This window comes from Eulemur rufifrons, chromosome 6 (genome assembly GCF_041146395.1).
Source record: "Eulemur rufifrons isolate Redbay chromosome 6, OSU_ERuf_1, whole genome shotgun sequence".
NCBI lineage: Eukaryota > Metazoa > Chordata > Mammalia > Primates > Lemuridae > Eulemur > Eulemur rufifrons.
This window is the reverse complement of record NC_090988.1, coordinates 29185884-29207373: the sequence shown is the minus strand read 5'-3', so window position 1 is coordinate 29207373 and position 21490 is coordinate 29185884. Positions and strand designations below refer to the sequence as shown.

At 37.6% G+C, this 21490-nt stretch overlaps 1 protein-coding gene across 2 annotated transcripts in view; it reads right to left on the bottom strand.

Annotated features, from left to right (window-relative positions):
* PDGFD (platelet derived growth factor D) overlaps positions 1-21490 on the bottom strand; it is a 223476-nt gene that overhangs the window by 69228 nt on the left and 132758 nt on the right. Inside the window, exon 2 of one of the 2 annotated variants that reach the window (XM_069469000.1) lies at positions 1886-2090. In XM_069469000.1, the coding sequence (XP_069325101.1) occupies positions 1886-2090 (205 nt within the window). The remainder of the gene's footprint in view (positions 1-1885; positions 2091-21490) is intronic. The other variant, XM_069469001.1, reaches the window with a different exon arrangement.

Sequence of the window (21490 nt, the reverse complement as noted above, 5' to 3'; positions counted from 1 at the left end):
TTGGAATTTCTGAGTGATGCAGTGTGAGGAGCATCTTTCATCATTCATAATAAGCCCCTTTCAACCATACCAGAATTTAGCTAATGTGGTGAACCGAGGTAGCTTCAGAATGGGGGCTGGTCACCAGCAGGACCCAGCCAAGACATTATGAGAGGGTTGGAACTTTTGACCCCACCTCTGGACCCTTGGGGAGGAGAGAGGGCCTGGAGACTGAGATCAATCACCAGTGATGTAATCAATCATGCCTACATAATAAAACTTTCATAAAAGCCCCAAATTAGGGGGTTCAGAGAGCTTCCGGGCTGGTGAACACATCAGGGTGGTGTACCCAAAGAAGGCACCCTTTCCACATACCCTGCCTATGCATCGCTTCCATTTGTTCCTGAGTCGTAGCCTCTATAATAAACGGGTAATAGTAAGTAAAGTGTTTCCCTGAATTTTGTGAGCTGTTCTAACAAATTATCAAACCCAAGGAGGGGGTTTTGGACCCCCCTGATTTATAGCTGGTCAGTCAGATGTACAGGAAGCCTGGGACCTGCAACGGGCACCAAACATGGAGGCAGTATTGTGGGACTAAGCCCTTAACTTGTGGGTTCTGACACTAACTCCAGGTCGGTAGTGTCAGAATTGAATTGAAGGACACCAGCGGGTTTGGAGAGTTGGTTGGTGTGGGAAATAAACTCCCCACCTTTGGCATCAGAAGTGTTCTGTGGGTAGAAACAGATCATGGTACCTTGCATGTTATCACTTCTAATAACCTTTTAATAGTGTTTTTTTCCCCCATGATTTTTTTTTTTTTTTTTTTTTTAGTACAGAAAATTAGTTCCTTTTTCAAGGTTGAAAAGACTCAAGATCAGCATTAGTTTATTCTCTTTGTACATATTAACTGGCACTTCCTGCATGTATTGGTCTCTGCTTTCTGGCATACATTACCCTCTATAGTCCTAGAAAATAATAGTCACTCCTGTTATTCTCAGAAAAAGAGCAACATAATAAAAGCTGTCAGCATAATAAACATGCAACAAAGGACAACCAAATTTGAGGCACCTCTTTTTATTATTCAAAGGAAAATAAACCTGCCGAAAGGATTTAGCAGTTCAGTAGTTCATTGGCAATGCAGAACAAGTGTGTGCAGTAAAGTACAAAAAGGAAAAAAAAATACTGGCCAAGTCTTACATATGCTAATTAAGTGAGTAAAATCCTGTGAGCGGACAATTCAAAGAACAACAGCCCAGGCTTTCTTTGATAAATATGAGAAGAATAAAGGAGAAGATTATCAGGTATAGCTTTCATCTTCTACTCCTGACCCAGAAAGTGCAAGAAACAGACCCATCTGAGGAGCACAGGGACTCTGGGTGTGTTTCCTACATATATCTGAGGCCTTAAAGCTATGAATTCAGGGTCAGGCCCTGACAGTCCCCAGCCATATTCTCCCAGTGCTGGGGGAAATTGTTACAGTTATAACGGCTGCGTCACCTGGAGCCCAATGGGGGTTGATGCTCCCTAAGCCCACGGCAGGCTTTGACCAGGGCCACATGACGCAGTTGCAGGTGACCCAGGATGTTGGATGCATCTACCTGTTCACAAAGGCTGTTCTGTGCCTGGAAAGGACCAGGACCGTCAGATTCCCCCCTTCTCTGGGAGTCCTGCAGTCCTGACAGTTGCGGAAGTGAGTTTCTGCGAGTCGTGCCAGGTTATTAGGCCCTCAGCAGCAGCAGTCTATGCTACTTTGTCTACCAGGGTTGACATCAAGGCTTTTTGAAAAAGAAGTGACACATTTCAGGTAGGTCTAAAAGGCTCAAAAGAACTGTTTGATGTGATGCTTTAAATTCATCTTTTTTTCCATATTGGAATAGTACTCTAAAGTGGATGTTTTTTCACTTACCGACAGATATCATTTTCTGCCTCCTCTAATCCAAACTGGTTGTCGAACGCGAGCTGTATCCTGGTTTTCTCCTGGGAACGGAGCCGCCAGGTCAGGAGCAGGTTCCTGGGATAGCTGTTGGGGAAGCGAGGGCTCTGCACGTGGCCGTTTCCCGTCACCTGGATGGTCTCGTCTCTTCGGTACAAGTCTGTGAGGTGATTGCTCTCTGTTAGTAGTCACAACTTGTAGAAATTAGTATGTTGCTCCAATTACAGGAAAGTAAAAAAAAGAACAGTTTATAACACATCACATTTCAAAACACTTCTTGATTTTGCTTAAAAATATTAAGACCAGATGGCAGCCTCTTGGTTAAACAACATATATTTCTCCTATTATTCCTCACTTCCCTGAATTCTTCACAAATCTAGACTTGTTACCTACTACTTCGTACTCTGGGGCTCTCTTAACATCATTCTTGACTAGCAAAAAGTAACAATTATCTCAGAACGCAGGTTCATTTAGATTGCAATTTAAATCAGCAAATGGTTTCAGATAGTTCATTCTTCCCCTTTTCTATGAAATGCAAATCAACAAATATTTTTAATTATACTGACAGTGTACCAATATATGTCTAGTGACTACCATATGAGGTACTCAATAGATATTGTTGAATGAATGAATGAGTGAAAAATGAAAACACCCTTATTATGTGTAATGACCATTTATTTCATAGTCAAATGACATTTTCCAGTGGATAGCCTTCTGGTTAAACAAGTAACATATATTTCTCCTGCTATCCCCCACTTCCCCAAATTCTTCACAAATCTAGACTTCATGTCTAATATCTTATACTTTGGAGGGTCTATTAACATCATTTTTCACAAGCAAAAACTAACAATTAGCTCAGAACTCAGGTTCATTTAAATTATATTTAAAATCAGAAAAGAAATTCAAATTGTTCATCCTTTCCCCACATCCTTCCATTACAAAAATCATAATTTTTTTTGCATTGGTTTTCTATGACTTAAAATGGTCCAATTCTTATTGTATTTTCTATAAGTTATATAATAAAGAATTTATCTGGCTTTGTCTTGGGTTCTTGAGAGGGAGCTCCCAAACCTCTGAACTTTCTCAAATGATAGAAATGTTTTTGTTATTCATGATGGGTCTTTGGGACCACATATGAGTTTATGCTAATGAGGTGACTCTCTGTGGGCCCAAAGATAGTTCCAGGGTTGGCCAGGCCAGAACACTGACCATGTGATTAAAGAGTTACGGCTTTGAGCCATGTGATATCAGCCTGACCTCCCTCCCACCTCCTGGGAGGAAGGTGGGTTGGAGATTGAGTCCAATCACGTTGATAATGATTCAATCAGTCATGCCTGCATAATGAAACCCCAATAAAAACTGTGGACACCAAGACTCGGGTAAGCTTCCTAATTGGGGATACACATTGATGTAGCAGGAGGGGAATGGGTCCTGAGGACACAGAAGTTTTATGCTGGGGGATTCTCCCAGACCTCACCCTATGTGTCTCTTTCTTTATTTGGCTGGTCTTATAATAAAACCTTAATTGTAAGTACAGAGCTTTCCTGAGTTCTGTGAGTTGTTCCAGCAAATTATCAAAACTGAGGGGCTTATGGGGACTCCTGAATTTGTATCCAGTTGATCAGAAGTGCTGGTGGCCTGAGGTCCCCCAGACTTGCAGCTGGTGTCTGAAGTGAGTGCAGTTTTGTAGGGCCTGTGCCCTTAACCTGTGAAATTTGGCTTAACTCTGGGTAGTCTGCATCAGAATTGTCTTGCACGGTGGATCCTGGATCCGCTTTTCATGTCTCCCTATACTCAGAGTTCTTTGCATTTTAGGTTTTGGCTTTTTAGGCCCCACCATAAACAAACGTCCAGCTGCAGTCTATTTGTGTTTCCCTGCAGAGAGTTTACTCTGAGGCCTATAATTCAGTGAGCCTGGTCAGGGAGGAGAACTTTGCTGGTGGAAACCACTGTGAGGTAGGGCTGCTGAGGGTGGTTGTTAAAGCTCCCAAAAATAAGAAAGGGAGGATGCATAAGAACTGGCATGTAAAATACAAAGGGCTCTCTCTTTTTCAATGTTTTTGTGCATAGGGAAATTTAAACTTTTTTTGGACTCATTCAATATCGAACGTGTTGCAGCTCATCCAGCTAAACCTTGTGTGGCAGAGGGAGTCCTAGGAAGAGCAATGGGTGGTTGAAAGATGTCCCCACTCCCTGCCTCTCAACGAGAGCACTGGCCTGCAGTTACATCACCACCTCCAGCGAGCACAGCAACCAGACAACCTCCTAGTAGCCCCAAATCATTTTCACCAGTTGACTCTTTAATCTTCTATTCCCTTGACCTTATGCTAAAGATGTAGCTGTGAAAATTAATGTTTCTTATGTTTGTCATAAGGGGATTTTAAGAAATGGGTCTAACAGCTGTTTTCTAGGTTGACTGATGAGAACTATCCGTCAACATTTACTTACTAAGTGCAGACTCTAATCATATTATATTGCAGTATTTTCAAGACCTCTATCACTTGAGTATTACTCTCACAATTTTTGCCATATTTTCTTACCTCTATTTAACATTTCTCTCTAAATTAATATTTATAATCAAAAGCAAATTTATTCCAAAATACAACTCTATGCCAATAATGTAAATGGCAACTAGATACCATTTTCCATGAATAGAAGGCAACCATAAATCTAAATATGTAACTATTAATTTTTAAAATATCTATCTCAGGTGTTCAGATTTCTCATTTGTATAAGGGAATTGGGCAGAACATTCCCTCTTTGGTGTCTTTCAGGGGTAACATTCAGGGGTTTTATGAGTTCTTTCTTTACTGTTCCAGATGCTCTGCTACATCTGAATATAATTTTAAAATGTTTAAAGAAAGGTTTATGTATTCATACACCCTGAAAACAAAGCTGATGCATCCTGCACACATGTAAACAGGCACAAAGGAGTAGCAAGTGCAGAATGTGAATGCAGTGGTTGCTCAGAGGCAGGAGAGCAGCAAGGGCTGACGTGGGGAATACGAGGTATGTTCAGGGGATGCTGGTAAGGGGTGTGCCCTGAGCAGAGTCTAAGTGGGCCCAAGTAAGACATACCGGCCTACAGGCTTTAAAGGCAAACTATGGAAATATTAGAAAGCCACCACGAGAGGCATCTGCACTTAATGTAGGCAGAAACAGGAAAGCTCTGGAATGGGCAAACGGTTTGTTGAAAGGCATGAGAGAGCCTGCAGTGGCAATGTCTCCTAGGAAGTAGTTGTGAGAGTGACAAGGTCCTGGCCTAGATAGGCAGGTAGCAATGAGGCTGTGTGGAGAATCAAAATGAACTTTAAGGAAGGGATGTAGAGGGATGGGTCAGAGGTAGCAGCAACATGCTAAGCCCAGGGACTGGGCTCAGTGTGGTATTACTGATACTCAGGGTTGCTGTGAGGGAAAAAGATTTTTAAGAATTCAGGTGAAAACTTTAGCAGGCTTTTGGGGTTGTGGGGCTAGAGCTGAGCTGGGAGAATAGATCAAATGTGAGGCCTTAGCTTAGAGAAGGAAGGGAAAGCCTTGGGAATCAGTGAGTCCTCCAAGGAAACATCCAGAGGAGGGAAGGCAAGGCTTGGTGCTGGGAGACATGCCCAGGGAGGGGCAGGTGACAAAAGGAGTGCCACAGAAATGTGCAAAGCCATGGCTAGGAGGAAAGCCCTGTCTAAGTCAGGCTGCCCAGGAAAGGGATGATTTCAAGGACAGAGTAGTTAATAATGTCAAATGCAGAAGACGGTCAGGGAACAACAAACAGAGAAGACCACAGAACTTGGCAATAACAAAGTCAATGACATCCTTTGAAAGAACACTTTTAGAAATTGTTGTAAGTACAAACAGGATCTTTTTTTTCTAGAACATCATTAAAGGCTATATTATCTTAAAGGTACTAACTCGGTTCATAAATGAAATGCCAATTATATTTTTAAGAAGGCTACAGAGGGGGCAGAGAGAGGGGCTTTCCTTCTTATGTAGTTTCATTAAGACAGTACAATAGGCCCTCCATGGGTTCCACATCTGCAGATTCAACCAACCATAGATTGAAAATATTTTTTTTAAAAAAGATGGCTGTGTTTGTACTGAACATGTACAGATTTTTTTCTTGTCATTCCCTAAGCAATACAGTATAACAAGTATTTACATAGCATTTACACCGTGTTAGGTATTATAAGTTATCTAGAGATAATTCAAAGTATATGGGAGGATGTGCATAAGTTATATGCAAATGCTACATCATTTTATATAAGGGACTTGAGCATCTGTTGGTTTTGGTACCCTTAGGGAGATTAGGGATACTAGGGGTGAAGGGGTCCTGGAACCAATTCCCACAAATTTACCACGAACCTATGCTGTAGAATACTGAACTAGAGAGGAGGGAAAAATTACAATTTTTCTGATTTCTTTTACCCTAAAAACAAAATTCTGCCAGAAGATACACATACACAAACTATGAATGACAGAAAACACTTCTCTAGTGCTTATTTTGTGCCTGGTATTATTCTAAGCCTTTGTATGTTTCAGTTGTAGGGTCTAATCACTTTACATATATGTGACCTCCTGTATGTGTGTGAGACAGTGTGTGTGTATGTGCGCATGCGTGGTCGTACATACTTATAACAACTTTCTGAGATAGGTATTATTATTACCACTATTTGGCAGATGATGATTCTGGGGAACAGAGAGGTTAAGTAACTTGCTCAGGGTCACATTACTACTACAGAGTGGAGTCAGAATACAGACCCAGGCAATCTGGTTCCAGAGCTGATTTTCTTAACCACTGTGTTATATAGAAGATGTTCTTCCTTCCTAGTCTGAAATTTGCTAGAGGCGATTTTAGATTCTTTGCTCTCTGTAAACCACTTTGACTTTTGAATCATATTGTTTACATATAATTTATAACTTCATGCCAACTCGGGGCTATTCTTAGCAGAAGAGTTATAATGAATTATAGATACAGAGAACAACTTATCAGGTTAAACCTGAGCTAACTATCAAAGTGTTATATACAAAGTCACATTCCTGAACAAAGGCCTTTACTTTGGTGTTCTAATAATGGCTAACATTTGTGGAGCAATTATTATGTGCCAGGTACTCCAATAAGTGGTTTACAGCCACTACTTCATTTAATCCTCAAAACAACCCTATGCGATTGATAATACGCCCACTTTACAAAAGAAGTTCTGAGACCTTACAAAATTTGTGACCTCAAGGCACAAAGCTAGTGGTAGAATCAAGATTTGACCCTTAAGCAGTCTACTTTCAGAGTATACAGGCTTAACCAGAGCACTGTACTAGTTGTTAAACTACAAAAATAGGAAATAAACCACTTTTCATACAAAGGAAATAATTTCTATGTATGTTTATATGGCAAGAATATAAATTCTTATTGCATTTTAATATAGAAGGAAATTTGCATTCTCATAAACTCTGAACCATGCATTTGACTTAAAAAAGAGCCAATTAAAATGGAAAAAAAAGACAAAATGTTTTATTTGTCTTAACAAATTCAGCTCACCCAACCAAGTATCTGAGGAGATCATGAAAGCTTTCTGTAGGCAAGATCACTTTATCTCTGGAATTCACCTAGATCAATGGTTCTCAAAGTGTGGTCCCAAGACCAGCAATACCAACATCACTTGGGAGCTTGTGAGAAATGCAAATTCTCAGGCCCCACCCCAGACCTACAGGAGCAGACATGCTAGGGCTGGAGCCCAGCACTATATGTATTAATAAGCCCTCCAGGTGATTCTGAGGCACCCTAAAGTTTAAGAACCACTGACCATCTCACCCATTCTACTATTCTGCTTCTTATTCCCAACTTCCCTGGTTTCTCCACCTCCTTGCTTTTGAGTCTGTAACTCATGTCTGGCTTTTCATCTCATCTGCTTGACTGATGACTTGTCTTGGGCTCACTTTCCTGCCTTTGACCTTAGAACCTCCTCCAGTGATTTGACCATGGCTAACAGGCAAGATAAAACAATGATAGGCAATGAAATTTAAAATCTCAGATCTCCAATGGGACACATGGTCAGTTTTTCCCTCTAAAACTGATACTATATAAAGTTATATGCTATCATACAAAATAAGAGTACAAATGGATAAGTTCAACAAGTTGCTCAAACACATATTGTTTAGGAAAATCTTTATGTCTCATTAACTAGAAAAGTGTCCTAGACACATAATTATCCACTTAGCACAGTAATTTGTGTTGAACACATTATGGAGGAATTAAAATCTTTTTTATGTAGAAACAATATATTCTATCTTTTGCTGTCTTTAAAACTAAGTAAAGACTTCCCTTTGAGGCTTTGAAGATACTCAAAAGCGTTTTATAATTTCTTTGAAAGTGTCATGGGAAAGTAAAAAAAAAAAATCATATTGCAGAATATTAAATTTCTGAGGGAAAAGACTGTCTTGTTCATCAACACAACTCCAGTGCCTTGCCAGTCTGGGCATATGGAGATACTCAAAATATATCTGTTAAATACATATACGGATCAATGGTTACTGGAAATAATGCATATCCAGAATTACTAAAAAACTGAAAGACAATTTGAAGTAAGATAACAAATAAAAGGCAGTTTGATCAGAAATAAAGTTGTAAAATGTCCCAAATATTTTATTTCTAAGAAATTCAATATTAATGTAGCCCAGGGCCCTGACACTTGCAGGAACACATTCAATATGAACATTAAAGGATTATTTTGGGGAGAGTTCCATTGAAATGATCCTGCTTCCCATCTGGTTTAGATATGAATTCTGGAATGACTACTTTTTCTGTCCTATTTCCATCAAGTAACCAACCTACCAGCTGAACCACAACCAGGCCCTACCACACTTTAAAAAGTTATGGGCCAGAAGGAAAAGAAGGCCGGAATAAAAGTAGGAGAGTTTGTGGTTACATTAGAGGAATGCTCTCGGATTTATTAAGCCATATATGAAATCAGGTGACTGAGTAAATCCCACAGGTTCACATCCTATGCAAGCATTTAATTTAGAATAGTAAGTCAGCAACACGAATCAAAATTCAGTTCTGTGCCTTGTAAATGTATTATTATTGCTACCACTTAACCACCTCAAATAATTTCTGCACTCTCCCTCCATTAATCAAAACATAGTATAGAAAAGTGTCCTAGGGTGCAAAACAGTACCTTAATCTGTGAGATGTGTGTGGTGCAGTGTTTTGTTGAAGAGAAAAAAAAGGAACAAGGGAGGGATGGAGAATATAAGAGAGTAGGGCAGGAAGTCCCTAATTTAAAAATGAATAGGTCAATTTGTAGAACAGACCCTTAAATACACAATTGGGATTAAATTGAATTTAATTAGATAATTTTCTGTAGATTATCTCCTAACTTAAAAAGTACAGGGTTGGAGTCTCACCATGTGAACTGATAAAGGTGAACATTAGACTTTAACAATGTAAATTTAAAAACCAGTGTGAAAGCTTTTTCAACATTTTTTCCTCAATGTTTGCTAAAGCACTGAAGTTTGCAATCAATGAACTAAATTCCTCCTGGGACTATGAATAGGACAGTTTTCATTAAGGAATTTTTGGTTAACACATGTTTCTAGTGAGAACCAGTCTTCTGATAGCCCACATCAGCTTTCTAAAAACATTCACCTGGTCTCAGTTTATGGCCTACCTTTAAGCAATTCAAGAGCAAAGCTGATTATATATTAGATATTTATTTAGAATTCTCCAGCAGAGATTTTTCTAAGAACTCAGGAGTAACATAAAACCTTTCTGTTTATGAAGATTTGGGGAGGAAAGCGTTGATTGTCAGTTACATACTTTTTTTTAAAATTACAGTTCCTTTTGGCACAAATGAAGGTGTTAATGTTATTTAACACATTGCCACACCAGAAAAATTTTTTTTTCCTTGGGGCCATGGTGTTTTATTACACAAATAGAATAAAAGCCTCGAAAACAAAATGATCCTTTCTAATTTAATGAAAAAATTGTTATTTTTTATTATTTTCTGTGCATGAGTTATATGCAACTTGAAAAATAGTTCATGCAACTCCTGAGGTGGAGACCTGTGAGTCACATGTGCTTTACGAGGCCCCAGGGGTCAAAATTAGCATGAGTTAAATACAACGCAAATATCAATTAATGTGATAAACTACCTTGCCCATAGTAATAATTTGGAGATAATGTTTTTTGGAGAGTAATCACTTGATTATTCCTTGAGCTCAAAATTATTCTTCTTCAAGAATCTGAGTCCATTAAAGAAGAAAAAAGTTATCATAAAGTCCTTTTGAACATTTGTGGGAAAAACTCACCATGAGTGTAGTAATACCCAAAGTACTATGCTGATAATTATTATTCCTCACCTCCCTAGATGTTTGAATGTACAAACATTTGTTTTTTTATTGTACATCAGTGAATAATCATCTTATTTCCTTCAAAATAGCTTGTATTTTATAGGTAGATTATAGAAGTGATTGTAAAATTATATTAAAATGGAAACAATTTACCTTCCTGAAATGATCTTGTCTATTTATTAGAAAATTAAAACCTAGGTAAATAAAGATTGACCTAAAGTATCTGTGCTATATTTTATCATATTATGGCAGTTCATATTAATTAATTCTCTGATAATTCTCTTTTCTTCTATTGCAGTCTTTTTGTGTTGTGATATTGTCCTTTACATGTAGAGGATATAAAAATATGAAACAGTAAATTTTGACCGGCATGACAGAAAGTATTTTAGAATCAAGAGCTTCTGAATACAGAGATTCTTTCAATCATACTAACCCAGAAAACATTAAGACAACCACAATGACAAAAATATCTGCTTTAACCACTGCCACCATAGCTCAGAGGTACGTAAAGATAACAGGCAAAATAGAAAGAAAAGTCATATCTAGAAGTAATTAGATTTGGTATTTTCTCTAAAACCAACATTTTTACAAATATTGTCAAGGAAGACTATGTATTTAAAGTTTGAACTTTAATATTCACAGAGAATGAGGATATTTTTCAGGGTAAGTTTCAAGAAGAAGTAATCAATCCAACAAAACTGATGTGGGGGTTAATGGTGTGGAACAGAGAAGATGATCGCGAAATATTCCAATGCTTAAGAAGTTGATCTGCATGGAAAAAGAAATGAAAATGTTCACATCCTGGGAGTTAGGGACCTCAGATTTATGGGATCAAACTGGGAAGACGCATATAAGTAAAAACTGTATTTTAATTTATCACTGATGCTCATGGAAATACATTTCCTGCCTACCTCAGACAATAAAATTAAAAGCAGTAGAAATCACAAAACATCTCAGAATAGGTCAAAGAATTGTCAAAGCTACCTGAGATTAATATAAACAATCTATGCATTGTGATGGTGTTAGATATCTACCTGTCAAAAGTTGGTGGTTTTCAAGAGCACTATTTAAAGTCTAGTGACACATAACTCAAGTTAGCCAAAAATAATCAGTTAATAGAAAATGCAGATTAATTCTTATTCATTTATATTTCTTAAAATTCTTGTGAGTCCTAAAAGTGCTCAGCTGAGCAAATCAAGATATACACATGTTATGGAAAAGGTCATGCTGCCATGAAGCTATGTATTGATACTGAAGTACAGAAGTATTAGAAAACTTTTGAGACCCAATGTGAAAAAAGTTTGGATTGGATTTTCACTGGAATAATGAAATAAAAGAGATTATACTTTTCTAGCTAAAGTCATGCTATTATCATTTTATTACAGAGTTCTGTGTGCTTTTAATGCAGATCTTCTTTACTTCCCGAAAGCTGTTACTAAACCAAGGCTAGGTCATACAACGGATGGTGTTTTAGAATGAAACAAGCCTTTTGTTTCCTTGTCAAATCCTTTGCTAACAAATCTCTTCAAATATTGTTACCTGGACTGGTGTGCCTCCTTCATGGACTCTTCCCTTGTACTAGGTACACTCATGGAATGGTATTAGTCAGGAGAGGGGAGATCATACCAGCCTAAACCTCAGTGGTTTTAACAACAAAGTTTTATTTTTTGTTCATGTTACACGGCCACTTTGGGTTAGTGGAACTCTGCTTCATATTTTCTCACACAGGACCTGGGATAATGAGGTTTTATCATTGTAATATTAATAGTCATGGCGGGGACAAAGATGAAAGCATTTTCTTAGTCACTTCTAACTGAAGGGCTCACTAACTCTCCTGGATATTGGTCTAGGTAAAGAATTTATAACTAAGACCTCAAAAGCACAGAAAACAAAAACAAAAATAGATAACTGGGTCTTATTAAACTAAAATAATTCTGCACAGCAAAAACAACTAATCAACAAAGTGAACAGACAACCTGTTGAATAAGAGAAAATGTTTTTAAACTATTCATCCAACAGGGGACTAATATCCAGAACATATTAATAGCAAGGAACTAAAAAACTCAACAGGAAAAAAACAATCCCATTAAAAGGTGGGCAAAGGACATGGATAGACATTTCTCAAAAGAAGACATACAAATGGTCAACAGGGATATGAAGACATGCTCAACATGATTAGTCATAAGAGAAAGGCAAATCAAAATCACGATGAGATCTTATCTTACCCTAGTCAGGATGGCTATTATTAAAAAGACAAAAAATAACAGGTGTTGGCAAGTATGCAGAGAAAAGGAAACTCTTATACACTCTTGGTGGAAATGTAAACTAGTAAAGCCATTATGGAAACAGTGTGGAGATTTCTTAAAAAATTGAAAATAGAATTACTATTTGATCCAGCGATCCCACTACTGTGTATCAACATATCAAAGGGATACCTGCACTCAGATGTCTACTGCAGCACTATTCACAATAGTAAAGGTAGGAAATCAACCTAAGTGTCCATCAATGAATGAAAGGATAAAGGAATACACACACACACACACACACACACACACACAATGGAATACTATTCAGCCATAAAAAAGAACAGTCATGTCATTTGCATCAACATAGATGGAAGTGGAAGTCATTATCTTAAGTGAAATAAGCCAAGCACAGAAAGGCAAATATTACAAGTTCTCATACGTGGGAGCTCAAAAATGTGCACACATGGAAGTGGAGAGAGGAAAATTATTAATAGATAACAGAGACTGGGAAGGGTAAATGGGAGTGAGGGGGAGGATGAAGAGGAGTATGTTAAAGGGTATAAACACATAGCAAGACAGATGGAATAAATTCAGTGTTTGATAGCAAAGCATAGGACTATACTTAACAAAAATGTATTGTACTTGAGTGATGGACACCCTGAGTACCCTGACTTTACCACTATACATTATATACATATAACAAAATTTCTCATGTACCCCATGAGTTAGCACAAATAAAAAATAAAGAACTAAACGACAATACATACTAGCATTTAATGAACCCTGAGAAAGATGGGATGGTGTGTGCATATATTGCTAAAAGGAACCTATTTTGAACCCAAATAGTCATCTTAGAATCCTACTGTGGTTTGTGCTAGAAAACTGGTAGGCTTTATGGAAAAAATAACTAATGATATGCTAGCATCTGTCTGGCATCTCTGGGAACCCATATATTAATAACAATCAGATAATCTTTTATATGATCAGCAGAAAAGAAATTTGACGTTATTTTCTGGGACAAGACCTGTAGTAGTTCATCACTCTACCAGCTTTTACTGAGACATGACAGGGTGCTTGGTGGGAATTAGGAGCTGCACTTAGTGGAATAAATTCATGCTTTTATTCTAAGTATGATGTCACTAAGAATGGCCAACTTCTTCGTTCTTCTGTTCCTATTACTTTTGCAAAGGAAAAGATAAGATAGAACTTTTTATTCCCATCAAATAAAGACTTCAAGGATATTGCTAGTGAATCTGTTGCTACAAACTCTCTTAATATGCTACTTTAAAATTTAATTCATAAACCATAAGTACTTGCTTTTAAACCTTACTTGATTTTATTCTTAAGCACACTCAATAAGAATCTAAGTTGTAAATTGACTAAAGTTACTAATCTTCTGTGAGATTGCTACAGACATCATGCTATGAGAAGCCAGCAACTGAAATAAGATTCTCTTTTCTCCTTAGATTGACAGGCGCTACTTGAAAAAGAAATGCAGATTTTGTTTATTCTCAAGCGGTCTCAGGTGTGAAGAAAGCTACATTTTTAAATTAATCTGAGAAAAAGACCAATTTCAGAGGCAAAAAGAACTACAGGTCATCTCTTTTGGTATTTCAAAAGAAAAAAAGATAAAGACAGCATTACCTTTGCATCTGGAATATAAAAAAGCATTTTTAAGCACCTGTGCACATAAGAAAATCATCTATTTAACTTTTTCCTTAAATAAAACAGGACATTCAAAAGCATGATTTTCTAGCTAGTATATGTCTCTACATTAGACCTACTAATTATATAATGAATAAAGCAGGGTTTTAATTAAGGATGAAAATTGAATAAATTAAAAAGGACCAAGAGTATTAGTATGTATTAAACTCTTCAGAATGGCATATTTCACCAAATTATGACATTGTGTGAGAGTTTTGCATAGTTGTCCAATTTAGCTATTCACACATTTTCCATTTCTATTTTCACTTTTGGTTAAAAACAGAGATACAGTCCTTTCATGCATATAAAGAGCTCACACAGAAACTACATTGAATACCAGCTAGTTTTTACTATCAATTTCATTTTGTGCTACAGAGTCCAAAACCTCAATACATTCCCTTGATTTATCAATTTTTAAAGAGTAGACCCCAACCCCATCTCTACAAAAATAGAAAAAATTAGTTGAGTGTGCTGGTGTGCACCCATAGTCCCAGCTACTTGGGAGGTTGAGGTAGGAGGATAGCTTGAGCTCAAGAGTTGGAAATTGTAGTGAGCTATGATGATGCCACTGCACTTGTTGAATGACTCTGAAATTTTGCACATAGGGAGAGCACTTTTACTTTCTTTGCACAACACCACATGTTTAATCAATCTGATGATTTTGTAGGCCAATTTTGGCCGCAAGTAATAGATGACCAAACTAAAAGTAACTTTAACAATAAGGAAAGCATGTCATCTCACATAGGAAGTCCAGAGATAGATACTTTCATGTTTGGTTAATTCAGGGCTTTGTAATGTGGTTGTGGGTTTTCCCACCCTTCTGTTCTGTCATCTTGGCTGTGTTGGCTGCTCTCCTTAAAATGTGACAGCTTCTCCAGCTATCTCCCCCTCACAGAGTTGGATTTTTGAGGCCAAAGAAAAGGCTTTTCTCTATATGAATCTCATGCAGAGGTGGGCTGGCAGAAAAATCTTTCCTTCCATGTTTGGCATGTAGCACCACTTAAGAAACGTTGGTCCCACTGAAGTGAGCTTTGTGAAGAAATCTTTCCTAACTTTTACAGCCCTCAGAAATTTCTCTGCTATGGTCTGAAGGTTTGTGTGTCCTCCAAATTGATAAGTTGAAATCCTAACCCCAAAGTATTAGACGGTGAGGCCTTCTGGGAGTGATTAGGTCATGAAGGCAGGGCCTTTATAAACAGCATGAGTGCCCGTACAAAAGAGACCCCAGAGAGATCCCTCGCCCCTTCTATGAGGGCACAGCGAGGAGGTGCCTTCTATAAACCAAGAAACAGGCATTCCCCACAGATTAAATCTGCTGATGCCTTGATCTTGGACTTCCCAGCCTCCAGAACTGTGAGAAAAACATTTCTGTTGTTTAGGCCACCTGGTCTATGGTATTTTGTTACAGCAGCTTCAACAAACTATGACACCCTCTCTACTTAGATCTGTTAACATTCCTTGGGTGTTTTTCCTGTCTGTTTTATTATCCAGTATTTGCAAATAAATACCTGGACTTTAGGTAGGAAGATTAAACTTGTAAACCATTGTAAACTGAATCTCAGCCCACTTCAGTCAAACTTGAGTTCCCATCACCTACTTTTCCCAGTTCAAATTTGTAATCCAGCACTTAACATATTCTTCATAATTGTCCTGCCCAATCCCACACCCACCTCCATCACAAAAAAGAAGTCCTTCTAATTAGTAATCTTAATAAACTCCAAACATAAATATGTTTTATGTTTAAACATAAAAGTGTTCAACAAACAATAACTGAGATATGGAAATTTTCCTGTACCCATGGGATTGACTGTAGGTGCCTGACATATTCCTTACAAAGACTTATTCAGGGGACACTGCCTATGTTTTCGTCTTACTACATATGCCAGGATACTAACTTTTCCGGAGGGAAAGCTGAAGCCTTGTATGTGGACACTCATTAGAGACTTTCAGAAAGCAAGTGTACAACGTTAATTGTTACAAGTGCGATCAATTAGACCCTAGGCATCTGCTAAAGAGGCTGTTTTGGTAAAGGTGCATCATTGCATGTATATACTTCTAGAAAGACTTGACAATGTAGTACAGTGACTATTACTGTTCTCACTGCTGTGTAATTATGAGGCAACGGGATTTTCAGATTGAAAAAAAAAAACAAACTAGAGGAACTTATGTTAAGTGGGAATGAAGGAAGGGAAAGAGCATTTCTTGGGTCAGGCATTGTGACAGAAAATTTAACATGTTCTATTATACTGATTCTAACTTAAACATTCATCTTTCGACTCACCCTTGCCCCCCACTTCCAAACTGAAAGCTTCTGGAAAATAAAGACTGGGTCTCACTCACTGTTGTGTTAGGTCCTAATGGGAAACATAGGGGGCTTTCAATAAATACCTATTGAACAAATGAATGAAACTCAGAATATTCTCGAGGTGAGACGTATTTTTTTATTTAGATTTAGGGAAAATATGAGGAAATAGTACTAGAGAAGTTAAGCAATCATTTCCATTTGTTAACTGAGTAGGTTCATTTAAAGTTTTGAGGGCAGGATTCACAAACCCTGTAGTCAAACCCATGACATGTGACCCCGTTAGACTGCTTCTGTAAACTATGGTGTCTTTTGAGGGGGTCTGCCCATCTCATGTAATACCGCCTCCTCTGTGAATGGCAATCTATGGGGTGCCATGGTGGCCCCGATTCCTCATGGGTGAGCTCCGGCCAGCAACGTTCACACCAGTCACTGTCCTCCTGGCTCGCGCACATTCTGTCTGCTCTGCTATGTCCTCTTCTGCCTCCCTTTCTTGCCCCAACTGTGGTCTGCCTAACAACCCTTCTTTATCTTTTAAGCATTTTCAACATTGCCCCTCCTTTCCAGACTATTTTAATTCGTTTTCTCATTTAGTATAATGTATAGTAATAGTAATTTTGCCACCTTGTGTCTCTTTCCTCTATGGGACTTTTTAGTTCTTTGAAGGAAAGGACTATGGCTCTCCCCTTTGCTCCCTCTCTTCCAGCCACAGTGGCCTTACCATGTCCTCCTCTGCTCCAAGCTCTTCCCTACTTCGGGATCTCTTCACGTGTCTTCCTCAAAGAATGCTCACCCCCCACATCCTCACCAGGCAAACTCCTCCTTCGTTTTTAGTTTGCATCTTTTCTCTTTTTCATCACAGCCTGCTCTTTTCCTTATGAACACACATCATACTTTGTACTATATGTGTAGCTTTCATAGTTTCATATCTGGTTCTTCCAGCAGACCATAAGCTTTGCAAAGACAAGGATCATGTTTATCTTGTTCAATATTGTATATCTAGCACCTAGCACAAAGATGGTATGGAATAAATGCTCAACAAATGTTGACTGAATGAATCCATCCTTGAATCTCAAATGTATAATGTAGTGCCTGACCCAGATGAGGCCCAGTAATATCTGAGAAATAAATTATTCCATGATGATAAAAGAAAAAACCTCTTCCTTATAGTCAACCAAATTCTACCACATTATGATTTCACCCATTTAACCATAAACTATTAACACATTTATTTAGCACTTATTATTTTGTGCAAAATATAATGGTAGATATTACAGGGGCAGAGATACAAAAGACATAGATCCTAACAAAGTAAGGTATAGAGCTGGAAAGTCAAACATATTTAATCATGAATGCCTACTCCCCAAAACTATGAGACTCTTCCTAAAGTAGTGTTTTGAGAAGGTTTTTGAGGCTGTAGATATGGTCTGGGAGAAAGGGTATCATATAAACTATTAATATCTGCCCTGAGCCTGGAAGGGAGACAAATGGCTATGCACATGTTATATTTGCTGTGTGTACTGTAGAAGGGCTAAAATGAAAGAGCTTTTCTTTAAAAAGTATATTTGGAATATTTTCTACTACTTTCCAGCTGTTTGTTTTGGGGACAAATCACCTAATCTAGGTGTCAGTTTCTTTTTTTTTTTTTTTTTGTTGAGACAGAGTCTCACTTTGTTGCCCAGGCTAGAGTGAGTGCCATGGCGTCAGCTTAGCTCACAGCAACCTCAGACTCCTCGGCTTAAGCGATCCTACTGCCTCAGCCTCCCGAGTAGCTGGGACTACAGGCATGCGCCACTATGCCCGGCTAATTTTTTCTATATAGATTTTTAGTTGTCCATATAATGTCTTTCTATTTTTAGTAGAGACGGGGTCTCGCTCAGGCTGGTCTCGAACTCCTGACCTTGAGCAATCCACCCGCCTCGGCCTCCCAGAGTGCTAGGATTACAGGCGTGAGCCACCGCGCCCGGCCTAGGTGTCAGTTTCTTTGTCTGCAAAGTAGTGATAACATTAATATCTCCATGGGGCTGCTATAGGAACCAAAAATATATATACATATGGAAATGTTTTACCAAATGTAAAGCCATCTAGAAATGTCATTAAGCTAAACAGACACACCGAAAAATAACACAAAAGAATAGATAAACACCAAACAAATTTCTAGGCAGCAAACATTTTAGGAGTTCAGAGGATGGAAAGGCAGTTTCTTAGGCTGATTTATTGCTTCAGAGAGTAGAAGTAACGTGTAATAAAATGTAGAGATGGAGTTATACACCTAATACTATATCTTTAATTTGGCTTTCCGGGACACTATTTCGAGAAATATTAGGCCCTGGAGCTATTTCATTAATTTTTTCTAATAAGTTTGAAATGACTGTGACTGCAAACATAATACATTGAAAATATAAACTCCATAAAGTATGACTTGATTTTATCCATTTAATCTTTCCCGAAGATATTACGAATGATTTATTGATAGCTTCTAAATGAAAATAAAAAATGGAAAAAATGTTCCAATCTAATAAGAATAATATGTATGACAAAGCATACAAGTGTTAATAATAACAATAATTATTTTATCATATCACAATAGTATTTTGAATAGGTACCTTATACATATTAAGAAACACAATAAATATTTTTAGAATATGTTGAAAAAGGGAATGGAAAACATATTTTTCTATTTAGATTTAGGGAAATGACTACATTTTAAGAGTAATGGGCTTAGAAAATGGTCATATTTTATTATTCACTTTTCTCATGCATTTACATAATTGCCAAATTTCATATTAATATCTATCCCTATATCATGCTATTCCTTGCATGAACCTACACTACTAATGGAATGGTTTCAAATAGAAAGAAACATTAATGCCAATATAAAGGTATTGAATTCATTATGCTTTAACTTCCATTCTCGGAATCTGTATAATATATAGTTAGTAAAAGAATTGAAATCTTGGATTAAGGCATACATTCATTTTTCTAGACAAGCTACTCAAAATGCCTGTCTGCTATATGATTTTCAACATACTGCTTCCTTCATTGACAGCTTCTTGTGACAAAAACAATTTTACCAAACTAAACAATATACTTAGGGTCACTGTTATTCTATATTTGGTACAAGTGCCTTATCATTTTTTGGACTAAAAGCAAAGGGCTCATGCAACGGCAGCTGGTCCAGAGTGAGCTGCACTGGTCTAGGGAAAACTGGTGATGGATTGATTCTCTTCAGTCTGACCTACTGAATAACCAGTTTTATTAGCTAGAGAATTATTCTAGTGCTGCCTTGTTTTGAGAGAGAAAAGAGCACTGAGGCCAATTTTCAAGTGCACACTATGATAGACTGCATTATTGCTCCAGTTCTTATCTTTCTATAGTTTCCACATTCTTTGCCATGTGACTTTGTAGTACTCCCTCTAGAGTCAACCACTTTGTTTTCCCGCACTGTTGATGCTGAGGCTGGGAATGTGACTCTACTGAGACAATACAATGCAGGCAGAAGTGCTGGTGTGCCAATTCTGAGCCTAAGCCTGGGCGGTCACCTGCTGTTTCTGCTTGACCCTCTTGTGCTTCTGCTGTTGCCATGACAAGTGCATGAACCGGGTAGCTTGTTATGCCAAGGATAAGAGACAGATGGCACAGATCTAGATCCAACTTGAACCTAGGAGCCAGCGTCACCCAAGCCTAGTCTAGGTCTGGCAAACCACACTTGACCCCAGACACAAGAAAGAATAAATTATTTCTGTTTTAAGCCATTGAGTTTTGGAACGATTGTTACACAGCTTATTATGCCAACAGCTAACTAATGCACATGAGAATAGTACTTTCCAAAATTCAAGGTGGAGGAGGGCTGCTGAGATGGATAGCGTTGGTAGGGGAATTCTCACACCTTGGCTACATACATAGCAGAAGAAGTATTAATGATTAGGTTTATGAGTAGCACATTTAGGCAGGTGTTAAAAACTCCTTGATTTCACAAGTGCTGAGAATCCCATCAGGACTCTGATACAAGGAAACAATTTCCTTATTTTTTACCCCAGTTAGTGCAGCAAAGTATAAAAAAAAGAACATAATGCACAAAGACCAGTACTTTGTAAATGAAAGAAGAATGTTTCAAACAGGGATATAATAGAGATTTTAATCATTTACTAAAGAGTAGGGATTTTACGCTTATAAGAGAATGCATGCAGGCTGAAATATATTGTTACACTCTTCAGTTTACTTTCTTAAAATAGCTATGCTAAAGTAAAAGTAGAGTTTGTATTCCATAGTGTGGACTCAATTGATCTATTATTCTTTGTGTTTTCCTTTCAAGTCTAACTTAATGGATCTCATCTGGATATTGTTGAAAATTAACAGTGGGACTCAAGATCCTTAAAGAGACAACTGCATTAATTTATGTAGCCTCTGTGAGCAGACAGGACAAAAAAGACTTCTTACAGAAGCATGCTTTTGTAATTATTGTTTAGAAGTGGGACATTACAATAACGTACACTTTCTGCAACACTAATAAGGAACATATTTTACCCCTCCAATTTCCTAAGGTTAATTTCCAAAATACTTGGTCCCAAACACACTATGAGAAAGGAAAAATTTTGACCTTAAAGTTTACAAAAATAAAAGTGACATAGTATTTTATTTCAGTTTGTTTTTACTACATTAAGCCAAAATTTAGTGTATATATTTGAAACTTAACAAATATTTAGTTAAATGTAGGTATATATACACACACACTAAATTTATGAGCCATTTTTGTTGTTGTTAAAGTTTCCTGGATATTATGTGGGTAATAACTACATAAAAATGTAAAATTTGTGTTTTTTTTCCTGAAGCGTTTATTGGTTTGTACTTCCAGATAGTCAAAAATGAAAACTATGGAACAACTATTGCCCAAAGGAACAAAACATACACAAAACTCTGATTCAGTCACCGTAGCCAAACTCTGTGGGAGCTCACTTAATAAAGTGGTTACAGTCATTTTGGGGGGCTCCC